Genomic DNA, 13,663 nt, shown 5'->3' with positions numbered 1-13,663 from the left:
ATTAATTGCACCTAATAAGGACGGATCGCCCCTTTCTTATTTAAAGCCTTAGGGAGGACCTGCAAAGCATCACAAACCTCAGCATTTTCGCCATGGTCTTTGAATGCATACATGATCCCACTGGTCACTCTGATAAATGCAATCATGCAATGCCCCTTCAGATGTGTGCCGATTCCAGCACACATATCACACTCCTCCTGGGAAAGGACACTAGCTCGAACCCAGACCTACAGACCAGTTTCCAGTTTATCCCAGATCTAAGAATGGAGGCGTTGCATGGGGTGGGCCTTCCGGTCGGTGTTGTGGATGAATTCGGCGAGCTGAAGGTGCAAGCTAAGTGAAAATGTGTTGTGTGTGTTGTGAAAAGTGTATGCATGCATGCGTGCATGCAAGCGGGGTTGTCCGAGTGCACGCGTTGTAATGTGTCTGTACACTAACGTTTATTTGTATGTATGCTTGCATGACTTCTCTATGGATGCGTGGATGAATGAGACAGTGTTTGCTGTGCAAATGTATGGATGCAGAGGTAAATGATAGAATGTATCCTGGGTGAATAAGAGAATGTATGTTTTGCCGATGTATGAATGCCTGTGTGAATGAGAGTATGATGTTGTGTCACTGAGAGCATGTTTGGGCCTGCCCTGCACAGAGGATGTGAGGGGGAGCGGGCCTCGTATTTGAGGCGGGCTTGCTCCTGGGTGTAAAGGGTAACGAAAACATGAGTGCTATTATGTAGCTAGACTGGCATACTATGCAGCCACTCTAGCTATACGTTATTTCTGTGGCATGGTATGTGTATTGGGCATCATGGGTAAAGCAAACACGATGACTGCTATTACGTAGCTAGAGTGGCATACTTGGGTTCAGCCAGTCTAGCTATCCTTTCTTAAGTGGCATGGTATTTCTTACTGGGCATCGAAGTAAGGCAAACATGAGTGTTATTATGTTGGTAGACTGGCTTTCATAGGTGGAGGAAGTTTGGATGTACTTTCGTACTCTGGCATAGCGTTTTTACTGGAGTAAGTTCTTATATGGTAGTAATGGCATCTATTGGTGCATTCTGCATGGATAAGTATGGGTAAAAATATAGCTAAAAAAGAGGGGCTGCCGGCCAAATACAATAGGTGAGCTGGCCTATCAATGTATCCAAACACAAAAAAGACCTATTGTATTGTGCACTGTGTTTTTCCAATACTTTAGTTCCACACAAAACGAATTGCAAACTGTGACTTTTTATCAGATTTTTCACAAAAGGTGTGCTAGAAAATGCACAATTTCAACTCTTTATTTTGTTTAAATGTCACAGGGGGAGAACCCCCACCCCCAAAGCCTCCTAGGTTGGTTCACGCTCCGTCACTCCACCACGCCCGCATATTCGAGGCAAACATTTACGTCGCTCCAATTAAAAAAAATCGCCAGCCACCAACACTGCATGATGGCCTTTTCTTAGTTCCCATGAGTGTAAACTCTGGACCCAGTCTTAAAGATCCATCCACACCATCATATCTGCATATATCATCCCTCCACCACCAACTGCACTGAATCTGCCAGCTTTACATCCACCTCTGCTCTTACCACAGCTTTACTCCTTTTGTGGCAATATCTCCACTTCTCCTTGCACCTGCACCTCTGCCTTGGCCTTCCTGACCATGTACTACTTCAGCCAGCATTTCTGCCTGCCAAGGCACCTCCTTTCCATACCCCTTGGCTCCAGACTAACCAAGCTCCAAATCCTATATTTCAGGTTCAACCCCCTTAGTTTACGCCTAGACTACCACAATCCCCCCCCCCCGTCCCCACCTTCATTGTTCATCATAACGTCCACCTTCTCTTCCACCCCCAAATATTCACCTCTGACCCCACTAGTACCTCAACTCTTTCCAAACACATGCTCCCCTTCCAGCTAACCACTGCCACATCCACCTGTCACCCGCTCCCCTTCCAGCTAACCACTGCCACATCCACCTGTCACCCGCTCCCCTTCCAGCTAACCACTGCCACATCCCCCTGTCACCTGCTCCCCTTCCAGCTAACCACTGCCACATCCACCTGATACCAGCTCCCCTTGCAGCTAACCACTGCAACATCCACCCCTTCCAGCTAACCACTGCCACATCCCCCTGTCACCTGCTCCCCTTCTAGCTAACCACTGCCACATCCCCCTGACACCCGCTCCCCTTCCAGCTAACCACTGCCACATCCACCTGATACCAGCTCCCCTTGCAGCTAACCACTGCAACATCCACCCCTTCCAGCTAACCACTGCCACATCCACCGGACACCTGCTCCCCTTGCAGCTAGTAACTGCCACATCCACCTGATACCAGCTCCCCTTGCAGCTAACCACTGCAACATCCACCCCTTCCAGCTGACCACTGCCACATCCCCCTGTCACCTGCTCCCCTTCCAGCTAACCACTGCCACATCCCCCTGACACCCGCTCCCCTTCCAGCTAACCACTGCCACATCCCCCTGTCACCTGCTCCCCTTCCAGCTAACTACTGCCACATCCCCCTGACACCCGCTCCCCTTCCAGCTAACCACTGCCACATCCACCTGATACCTGCTCCCCTTGCAGCTAACCACTGCAACATCCACCCCTTCCAGCTAACCACTGCCACATCCCCCTGACACCCGCTCCCCTTCCAGCTAACCACTGCCACATCCACCTGATACCAGCTCCCCTTGCAGCTAACCACTGCAACATCCACCCCTTCCAGCTAACCACTCCCACATCCACCGGACACCTGCTCCCCTTGCAGCTAGTAACTGCCACATCGACCTGGCCTTTGCCTTTGTTTTCCATCAGGGTGGATCCGGTGCTGCTGGCAGGCCATGTTTGCTTAGGAGGTGGTGGCCCAAGACGCTCGCGACTCTTTAACACGTTTCTGAGAGAGTGGGAACAGGACCTGGCAGTGGTGAGTGTGTGATGGAAGAGCAGACCTTTTCGCCTGCGTGTCAGTGTCCCGAATGCCGAACCTAATTTGATCCATGAAAGTGACGAGAGAATGCAGAAGATGAGGGAGATGGCGAGAGGGTGGTTCACTGCAAAAGACAAGCGTGTGTCCAATGCCTCTTCTATGATATATGTGTAACCCGACCTGTTCCTGGCAATCTTCCCGCCAGAGCATGTGAGGTACCTCTGCATTGTGGCATAGCTGCACCCAAAAATCTTGCCCTTGATGCTTCTGTCCCCTGACTTTGGGGGTGGCAAGCCCTGACCGTGCAATCTGCTGCCCCACTCCAGAGAGCCCTGTATCATACAAGGGAGTTCTCCATAAATCTACTTCTCTCCCATCTGACTCAGGACCTCTGGTTTCACAGCCCTGCTTCACCTAAGAAACTTCCCCACCACATACGAACCCCCTCGACTATCCTGGCTAGGGCCAAAGGTCGCAGACCACTGCCCTAGACGTGTTCCCTTCTGTGCCATGCCCCTGCTGGCATGACAGTACACCTGACAGTCAAAGGTGGACTGGGAACCAAACGCAACCCTGGGAAGAATTTTCCAAGTAGCCCCATATTGCACCGTGCGAGCAAACCCAACACTTTTAAATTGGGGATTTTCCCACAAAAAATTTTGGAAGAAATTGGTCAAAATACTGACATCTAAAGCACATGTGTCCCTATTAAGGTATTAAAAAGTTGGTATAAGCATAATGACACACAGCATTTCTTAAGAGTGAGGAACAACCTACTGGAATATTTATTGCAAATACATTCATTAGTTCAAAAGGATGTGAGGGAGGAGGAGAGATGGAAATGAGGACAGGGTTACGGTGCACAGGACAGGAGGCAAGAAGAGTGGAACTCGATGGTACCCATAATAAAAAGGCACCTACGTTGCAGAGCTCCACTGGCACGTTCCCTGAAGGCCAGAACACCACTGCTCACAGACCATACCCAAATGGCACCTGCCTTCAACACGCCACCCTGCCGACGGAATGCGCGGTTCTCCACTCCTCACGTAGAACACCGTGGATGGGTGCAGGCCCTACAGTGCTTTGTGCCGAGGTGGACTGTCCTATGTCCTGAGTAGGCGGGTTCCTCGGGATAGCAGGTAGGAGCGGTATAGAGTGAATTTGACATGTCACTGCGCCAGCCCTGCTGACCTAGAGGCACACACCCAACTGATGAGCGCTTGACTTCGCTAAAGCATCCCCTGAAGCCAGCCTATTGATTGCTATGTAGGCCCAGTCTTCTTCACTCATTGTGTGTCCGAAGTTGGTTACTTTTTCCCAGTTGTCCGTTCCTTATTCACAAGGCTTCTGTTCTTTCATGTAATGCTTCTTCTGTCTGAGATCAGAGGAAACTGGTTCTAGTTGCAGAATCAAACATTCTGACACCTTCCATTTTCCATAGACTAATCTATTTTATATATATATATTATTCAATTACTAGGCCCATCCTAGTTTCTGAGTTTTGTATAGGCGGTTGTGTGCGCGCGCGCGCGTGTGTGTGTGTATGTGTGTCTGATAGAGTTGTGAAGTTTGAGGACACTTGAAGGTGTTGGAATTTGTGATTTCTGTAACTTTCTGTGAGCTTCGAGGCACATTACTAATTGCCAACTGCAGCTAAGGAGGATGTTTTCTCAGAGTCCCGCACGGTCCCCCTTAGTTTTGAGGTTTTTTACAGAGTGTTTGTGGATAAGGTTTTCATGCCCTATGGACCTGTAAGGTGTTGTAGGTCCTGTTTTTCACTGCTTGCTAATACCAGTGTGGAAGGTGAGATGGCCAATTGACACACATCTCTCTATCTACGCCAATCTAGCAGTGGCATACAACCTCTCCCCCTTCATCCTAACTCGGCTATGAACAGTCGTAAGCCCTATAAACACAATCCTTGGCCAGATGCCCAGAAACACACTCGACCACTAAAAGCCTCAACCAAATGACCCCCTAGTACCAAAGGCACCATGGCATTAACCACCACCCAACCTCATGTCCCAGAATACCCTCTCGACCTCAAAGGCGTGCTCATTAACGCTTGCTCACTTGGCACTCATGCCATAGAGATCCATGACTACATCATTGACCAACACCATGACATTCTAGTTGTCACAGAAACTTGGTTGCACCAAGCTTCTGGCCCCCTTCTTGTGCTTGCCATTCCACCAGGTTTCAACGTCCTTAGGTCTGATGGATCTAATGCACAGGGAGGCGACGTGGCCATTATAGCCAAAGCCAATGTCCAAATTAGGGATTGCCCTCTGGAAGAAACAGACAGATATGATCTCCTTTTAGCCAAAATAATTTCTGACCCAAAAACAACAACCAATATCTTGGTCATTTACAGATCCGCTAATAGCAACACCCACCCCGATCTAACTATCCCTCTTCTGCTCACTCCCCATCTCAAACCTAATGCCAAATTTATCATACTTGGAGATCTTAACCTAGGATGCAATGACAAGTCCGACCACAAAGCACATTTTACATGCTGCACTCAAGCCCCCACCCACAACAAAGGAAGAATCCTCAATTGGATACTCATGCTCAACACCCAAGTAACCATTGATTCCATTCTACCATTAGACTGGACAGACCACCATAGTGTTAAACTTCACTTTAAGCAGCATTAGGAACCACCGAGCCAAATCGAAAAAAATGGACACTTATGAAACTAGAAATACCCAGGAACTTGCAGTGGATATCCTCTCCCCCATCATCAGCAAAACCAGCCAACATTGTAACCACCAACAATCCATGCCATCTCGCTGACATCTACCAGAACTGCCTCACTACTACCATTGATCCTGCAGCACCTATGACAACCAAAACACACAGGGCAGTTAAACGTACTAGTTTCTGGTTCAATGAAGAGCCAGTCTTGCTCAGATGTACCAAAAGATCCCTTCAACACATCCAAAAAAACTCTCGGTAGACTTGACCAATGCTTTTAGAGTAGCAAATAAAATCTACAAAGCAGCAATTGTAACCCACAAAGCTAATGCATATAACACCCGCATCAGCAACGGCAACTCTGACACTAAGGAGCTTTTTAGTATCCTCAGAGAATTGGAAAATCCCACCTCAGCCGCCACCCCTGTCTACTATAGCAAAGCATGGTGCACTACCATCCAAAGTGCCCTAGCGTCTAAGATCGAATTACTACAAAATAAAATCAATAACAAAAGAAAACTATTAGCTGATAAAAACGGCTCTGCTTCCATTCCAAACATGACCCCTGACAACACCAATTTGCTATTCCATTTCATTCCATTGACCCAAGATCTAGTGCTAAATACTATAGCCAAACTAAAAGCTTCTAACTGCAAAGGTGACAACTTCCCAGCCCAGCTAGTCAAACTTTGCGCCCCCATCCTCACCAATTTCGTCAACGCCTCCTTCAATGCAGTGTGGTCCCAGTCAGTATAAAAGAAGCATGGGTAACCCCACTTCTGAAAAAGCCTTTTTTGGCTCCAACAATCCCCACAAACTACCATCCCATAACGATAGTCCGATTCCTGTTCAAGATCATAGATAAAATAGCTTACACACAAATCAAGCACATCTAGAACAAAATCAGCTTTTAGGATCCAGACAATCAGGAATTCGTCCCAACCATAGCACGGAAACGGCTCTTCTGGACTTAAAAATCCAGATGGATGCCATTAGGGACTCGGGCAAACTCTACTGCTATTGCTTGATTTATCTGCAGCATTTGATCTCGTTGATCACAACAAACTCTGGACTTCCGTAGCCAATGATTTCAGATTCTCAAAGGAAGCAACTCTCTGGGTAAAATCCTTTCTAGCTGAACGTACCTCCAGAGTCTCCATCGGCAAAAAGGCTGCTGATCCCATACCAGTCCCCATGGGGGTTCCCCAAGGATCCTGCCTATCACCCACCTTCTACAATGCCTACACCAAGCTATTATTTGCAGCACTGGATGCCATAGGTGTCATATATACCAATTTAGCTGATGACACCCAGATCCTCATACAAATCACGGGGAATCATGGCCATGACATCCTTCTGATTAACGAAATGTATGTACTAATACAAAATTGGATGGCCTTAAACAGCCTATGTCTTAACGATGAGAAAACAGATTCTCATTGTGGGTTCCCCAGCCAAAATTAACACTCTCCACTCCGACTACAACTCAATCAACATTGACGGCACTCTTCTACCCGTCCTGAAACAGGTTAAAACCATAGGTGTATATTTAGACGCAAACCTAACCATGACTAAACCTGTTAATGCTTTAGCCTCATCTACCTCCTACACCACTAAACTAATATAACGAAGCCGCCAATTCCTCACACCTATAAATTGTACAACTTTAGCCAGGGCCTTAATACTTTGCAAGTTGAACTACTGCAATGTACTCCTATTGGGAACCTCTAACGCCAGTCTAGACAAATGACAACTTATCCAAAGCAAAGCATTACGCGCTGCCCTAGGACTAAAAAGTCAAACCACATCTCTCACATCAGAAACGAGGCCCACTGGCTCCCCATTAAGGCCAGAATCATTATGCCTTCCCCACAAATGCCTTGCTAAGAAAGCACCCAGTTATATCAATAACTCTATTACCAAAAAAGAATCGAATAGAACGCTCAGATCCAATACAAACCCGCTCCTTGTGGTCCCTCGCTACAAAAGTACTAGAGCGGGAGGAAGTAGCTACCCAGTCATGGCCCCAAAACACTGGAATACCCTCCCATTAAACATTAAAAATGAAGCCTCCTTCCAACGTTTCACAAAACGACTAAAAACATGGCTATTTAACAAATTCTAACCAGATGATAATCAACCAAACTATGTGAGGTTTAGACCTCACACCAATCCTAAATAAACGAGCATCATCTACCTTAATATTCAGCCAAGTAAACATGCATTGATGTGTCTGTAACTTGTAATGTTTTGCTCTTGTCTGTATGTATACTGCTTGTAAAGTAATTATTAAGATGTCTGCAACTACGCCGTGATACCTCAGGGTTTGGGTGTATAACAAATGAGGAAAAAAAAAGGAAACCGCTGCCCACAGGTATCTCAGACGTGCTTATTCAATGTGTTTTTATCTCATTCAATCAGATGGCAATATACATGTTCAGTTAAAAAACAAGCATTAGATGAAGGGAAAGAATCTGTACGGATGACAAACTAGGAACCTTGACTAGGTAACCAACCTCGGATGAGAAACTAGGAACCTTGACTAGGTAACCAACCTCGGGCACCAAAGCTGGCGGAGCAGTTCTGACCCTTTTGTTCCCTTAGCTGAAAATAAATTGCACCTTTTCACCTCTTGCACATTTTTCAGTGGTTGAACTATGGGGGGCAAAGGGTGGTGGGAAGAAAATGTGCATCAATCGGAATGTGAGGGTATTTTCTTAGGCAAAATAAATCACCTTTTGACAAACGTTAGTGGATTTCCTCCTTAATGACGTTCTTGACTTCTTAAAAGCCATTTCCACCGTTTCCAATCTCTGACTTTCTGTCCACACTGCCTTTGCTGCCGTCCTTCCACTCTCTGGTTCCTGCTCTTCTGCACTCTGTCAGCTGTATTTCCCCCGAGGGCTTGCCCCCCTTCTTAATGGGTTTCTACCCCATCTTGTAGGTGATGCTGTTGGGAGACACCTCCGTGGGGAAAACCTGTTTCGTGATCCAGTACAAAGATGGCGCCTTCCTGTCTGGCACCTTCCTTCCCACCGTCGGCATTGACTTCCGGGTGAGACAAACATGGCTTTTGCAAATCCAGACACTAATAAATGCGCTGCCATTGCAAGTGCCTTCTAGCTCCTCCCCCTTTTGTACAGTAATAGGCATAACTTGAAGCATAAATGTAATGGGTCAGTAAGTCGGGGGTGGACTGGAACAAAGGGTAAAAAGCCACAAGATAAAACTGCCGACGGAAAGGCTTGATGGTCTTGCAAAGTGTTACTCGTGGCTCAGACAGTGGGCCTCACTGTAAGTTTTATGATATTTTGGCAGGAAATCCACTGAGATATCACCGAATGGAATGAAAGGTAACCGCACTTGATTCAACGATATTACCACCAGATTACAAGTGGCGGAATGGTGTTATTTTGAGTCCATAGGATTCTATGAGGCAATTCCGCCTAAATCGGGTGAATAGTTGGCGGATTTACTTCCAAGTCATAGCTGGAGGTGAATCATCCAACTTTCTGCCCAAATTATAGTTGTGCAGGACGGTAATGCTGCGGTATACAGTAATATTGCTGCATTTACCCTGCACCGCCCAACTCGTAATGAGGCCCAGTGACTGGTGTATTACAAGGCATGAGAGAGAATGAGAACATAAATGGGCGCTTCACCTATATCTGCATATGCCCGAAGTGAGTGGGACTGCAGGTAGGACGACACGCGTGGTAATATGTGTGCGCAGCATCAGTCATGCCATTTGGGTGCAATACAAGGCAATCGTGTGCCCTCCAAGGTATAGGCTGGAACAGTTTACATGCACTGTCTGTTGTGCTGGGTATTCTCCTCCTATGTTGTGTGCTAAAGTGTCAAGCTCTCTGGTGATGGCTAGTAGATCGGGTGCCAGACTCTTTGTCCCCCACTATGAGATGGTGTTGGGTGTGACAATGTTCTCAATAAGTCATGTGACAGCATAATTAAGTTTTCACTTTTTATTGTAATACTCCATACCAGAAAAGACAATTCGGGCTCCAGTCTAGGGTCGGTCCCTGTACACTTTACCTTAACCTTGAGGGGGGGGGGGTCCTTCCTCCTTAGTCCAGGTTCCGTACTCTAAACATTCTTGGCAGAATACGAGTTCACTACAGTCAAGGTACCCTTACTGTCTATCCTGGCCCTAACCTTGGGAGGTCTAAAGGCTGTAGTCTTACCTCTAGCCCCAACAGGGACTTCCGAGGTGACCAAAGGCGGAGTAGTCTCATTGCCCTGTCTTGCCCTCCCAATTAGGGCATGGCTAGTTAGGGTTCTATTGCTCACCCACTTACGAAATACAGACATAGACACCAGGGTGGAATAGTAAGTATTTAATTTAGTATGTGCCTGTATTTTATTATGTACATTACAACTTTTTCTTTCCATTCATGAATTGGACTGCTCCATCCAGCCCCTCCTAGGGGCTACATGGAAGGGAGGGGCAGAATAACAGTGGACTTGACTCCCCTGTTCAAGGAATGGACTAGTCTTTGAATGCGAGCTATTCTAAAAGAAGGGAGCCTGAGAGGGCCAGCTGAAGGGCCCCCTGGGTGCCGCAGCCTGAAGCGCTCCTCCCGGGGACCAGCCCTGTTTCTTGGCCCGGGCAGAGCGGGCAACGGCCAGGGGTGCAGAGCTAAAAAGCTCAGGAGGGGGGTTGCAGTAAGGGGCCCACCCAGAAAGCTGACTGATCTTGCTGGACAAAGGATTAAGCAGCCTGCTGTGCCGGTGGGTGCTCCTCTGCAATGTGCGGCTGGCTCTCTGCCGACTTGTGGATGACTGCGATGCTGCGTTGGAATATGCAGAAAGAGTAATTTATATTCCAAACACAGCGTGTAAGGTGCTCTGGAGTCACACATCCTTTGCCATTCATTCATTATGTTGACAGCCTTTCAAGTGGGCCAATTTATAAGTGATGGCTCATTTAACAAGCCATTGTTTTTACACAGTATGTGCATAACATGTCCGTGTTAAGATGTGAACATGGGTAATTTTTATTCACCAGGCCAGCAGAAGTATCAGTTAGCTAACCAAACCTATGCATTCATCAAAAAATACCACACAGAAAAAGTTTAAAACTATTTTCTTTATTTTCATGTCTCTTTATTTGAAACACCAAAACTTTGTCTTATCCTTGGGAAGGTTAATTGTCATTTTCTTGCTTAAGTATTCTAGTGGCTGTTTTGGGACATGGACTAAATGCATGCACTCGGCATCAAAGGTCTTTTAATTTTCTAAACTAGCCAGCCCCTGCCTAGCACGCGCACCAGATGGCAACACAATGTCACTTGGCACTTTGATTAGGAAAGTATAGCTCATTGTGTGTCACCATGCAGACAGTAGTCCATTGCAAATCAATGTAGTGATATGTATGCAGCAATGTTTTGTGCGCTGCACAAGCCACCACCCTGTTGGTTAATGGCATCTATGTGTTTTTATCTGATGTGTCCAAAGTCCATACAATAGCATACTGGAATGTTTTATGTATGTGGCTCTGATGAGCATGCCATACTGTGCCCACACTTAAACACATGAAGCAGTCCAAGAAGTTGCCTCAAATTGCACATCCACTGGGCCAACCAGCCTTTCTACCTTTCTACACTGCCACACCATGATTTTCACTAGATGCAGGCCAACACTAATAAGAGATGCTAATGTCAGCTCTGTTAGATAAAGCTTTGGCCTGCTAGTTTTTGCAGAAATAACCCCTGAGGCTTGCGTAATAGTGATGAGGTAGTGGCTGAGGAACTGTGGACCCTTTATCATGCATTAGAAGACGGTTTTCTTTCAAACACTTCATCAGTTTATTACTGGTCAGACTAAAGTTTGTGAGAGGTACAATCATTTCTGTGTAGCCTTTCAGGGCATTGTTTATTGGGTCTCTCTTCTACAGTAGCCTGTCCTGTCTATAGGTATAATTCCCAAAATATGTTTCTGTATTGGGGGTTGGGCATGCCCACACTGAGACCCAGCCCTTCCTCATCTAAAATTCTTCAGAAACAAGAAGCAAAAGAGCTCTTGTACCGCATTGCAGTGTCTGATGTTGCAGTCACTTTATACTTGCATCCAAAAGTATGTATGGTTTATGGTTACAAACATTTTAATGTTGGGGTGAGTGTTGTGAACGGTGATGTGAGTACCAAGCCATGCATCTGTTATGAAGTTAGAGATTCACACATACAATCCTTTTATCACAGACTTTTTTGTATCCCATACAGGGATCTCTGATCACTGACATAGTCCTGAAAGGCTCTGTGAGTCAATGCAAAGCATACAGGAACCCTCACTGGTGCTATTTGTCCCCTATACCACTATCATAGAGATATTTTGAAAGAGTAGACTAAGAGTGTACTAGACTGTACTCCTTGGAATTCTAACCTTCCATCAGAAAATAATTCATATGGTTAGTCTAGTATTGCCCCTTGTGAAATACAAGTGAGGTGGTACGAACAGAACTCATGCAACAGAGGGCCAGTGGTCAGTGGGCCCTCAGACCCGGGTAGGCTGGTCACACCGCAGTGTGCCAGTATGGACTGTTTGAAACTGCATTCAGGCAAGGCCTTCACTAAGAGCAGGTGACAGAAAATCAATTCACTTGGACAACAGCTGTGTTTTGACATTAGAATTCTTCTGTAAAGTACTTGCATTACAATGTAATGAAACAAGCTTCATTTATATAGCAATTATTTATTCCTATTGAGGAGGGGTTTTGTCGCATGACACATAGGTGTAGTTTGGGAGTGACATGTGCCAGTCTGGGAGTGGGGTGCATTTTGGTGTTAAGACCAGGGCACCAAGTTGGCTAGAAACTGCCCTGCCTGGGACCATGAAGACGTCTGAAACCTGGGCCGCAACCAAGCATAAATGTGTGATCCAGGCTGTGTGCCCGATGCAGCTGCCAGGGCACCCACTGGGCAGGAGAGTCGGTTGGGTTAGGGAGCCAGGTGATGCCAGAAGCTCTCAGCCCCTTTCTTGTACAGTCTTTCTGCTTATTCCTTCATTGCTGGAAGGTGGAGTCATTTCTACTAAAATTTCTGTACAATGGAGAGCGTTCGCGGAGCTGTGAGCAGAGGTGTGCCATCTTGTACAGTCTTTGGCAGTTCCAGGATATCGCCAGGACACACCTTTCACGTGGAAGTGTGATTGTTGTTTCCCAACCTGAGCCAGTGAAACCTTCATCACCTCCATCAGGACCCTGGTGGAACGAGCTGCAAACTGGGGGCTGCAGAAGCGTGCAAGTCAAAATCATTTACTCGCTTCCAAACAATCTTTTTTTTTAAATGTTTTAATTTTTTTTTTCATTTGCCGTTCCCCTCTGCTTTTGGCAAACTTGGAGTGTTCGCACGTTTGAAATCTGAAATTAGGCAGGCAAAACTTAGAGGAAAGGCAAAAAAAAAATGTTTGGCCTCAAGCCTTTCCAAACCCTGTAACGAATCATTGCACGAACATCCCTGCTCCTGGGTCGGATACCGAGCGAAGCACACCGCTGGAGAGGCAAAACCCAGGGAACAAAAAATACGGAAACATTTCTCCTTCCTTTACTCTGACTCAGCAGAACGAACAAGAGAGTGACTCTAGCACCTCTGATGCCTCAACTGCTGTTCCTGCAGCAAGATGCAGTTCCTATTGTCCTTCTTTAGGCCAAACAACAACAAATGACTCTCACGAATTGGCGTCGATTAATCTGATCTTTTCAACTATGGCTGGCCTGTATGAAGAAATTAAAACTGAAGTTTGCTCCCATTCTAGGATCTTGAGCTTAATACAAAAAGCTCGTGGTTGCAAAGATTACTTCTATGTTAAGTTTGATTCTTGTGGTGACGTCCATGTTTTCTTTTGTCAGGGTTCCAGAACAAATTTAGTTCTGGAACCACTTTTACTGTTGGTGTTATGCTGGGTGCAGTGCCTGTTGCCTGCTCCTGTTTACTTGATTAAAATACCTTTCATTGAAGTCATCCGTGTTGGCCGGGATCTCTACACTGGTGACGAGGCATCCTAAAGAGGAAGGAGATCTCTGCAACTGC

The 13,663-nt window shown here is 46.4% G+C and overlaps 1 protein-coding gene across 6 annotated transcripts in view; it reads left to right on the top strand.

Moving 5' to 3' along the window:
* Nucleotides 1-13,663, top strand: part of RAB37 (RAB37, member RAS oncogene family) — a 545,872-nt gene that overhangs the window by 382,624 nt on the left and 149,585 nt on the right. For 4 of the 6 annotated variants that reach the window (XM_069654868.1, XM_069654870.1, XM_069654865.1 and 1 more), the window contains one exon: nucleotides 8,566-8,676. The exons of the other annotated variants lie outside the window; for them this stretch is intronic. In XM_069654868.1, coding sequence (XP_069510969.1) covers nucleotides 8,566-8,676 — 111 coding nt within the window. The remainder of the gene's footprint in view (nucleotides 1-8,565; nucleotides 8,677-13,663) is intronic. 6 annotated transcript variants of the gene reach the window in all.

The sequence above is a fragment of the Ambystoma mexicanum genome, chromosome 3q, assembly GCF_040938575.1.
Source record: "Ambystoma mexicanum isolate Mex_15411 chromosome 3q, UKY_AmexF1_1, whole genome shotgun sequence".
Taxonomy (NCBI): Eukaryota; Metazoa; Chordata; class Amphibia; order Caudata; family Ambystomatidae; genus Ambystoma; species Ambystoma mexicanum.
The sequence above is the reverse complement of the archived record's forward strand: the minus strand, read 5'-3'. Positions and strand labels throughout refer to the sequence as shown.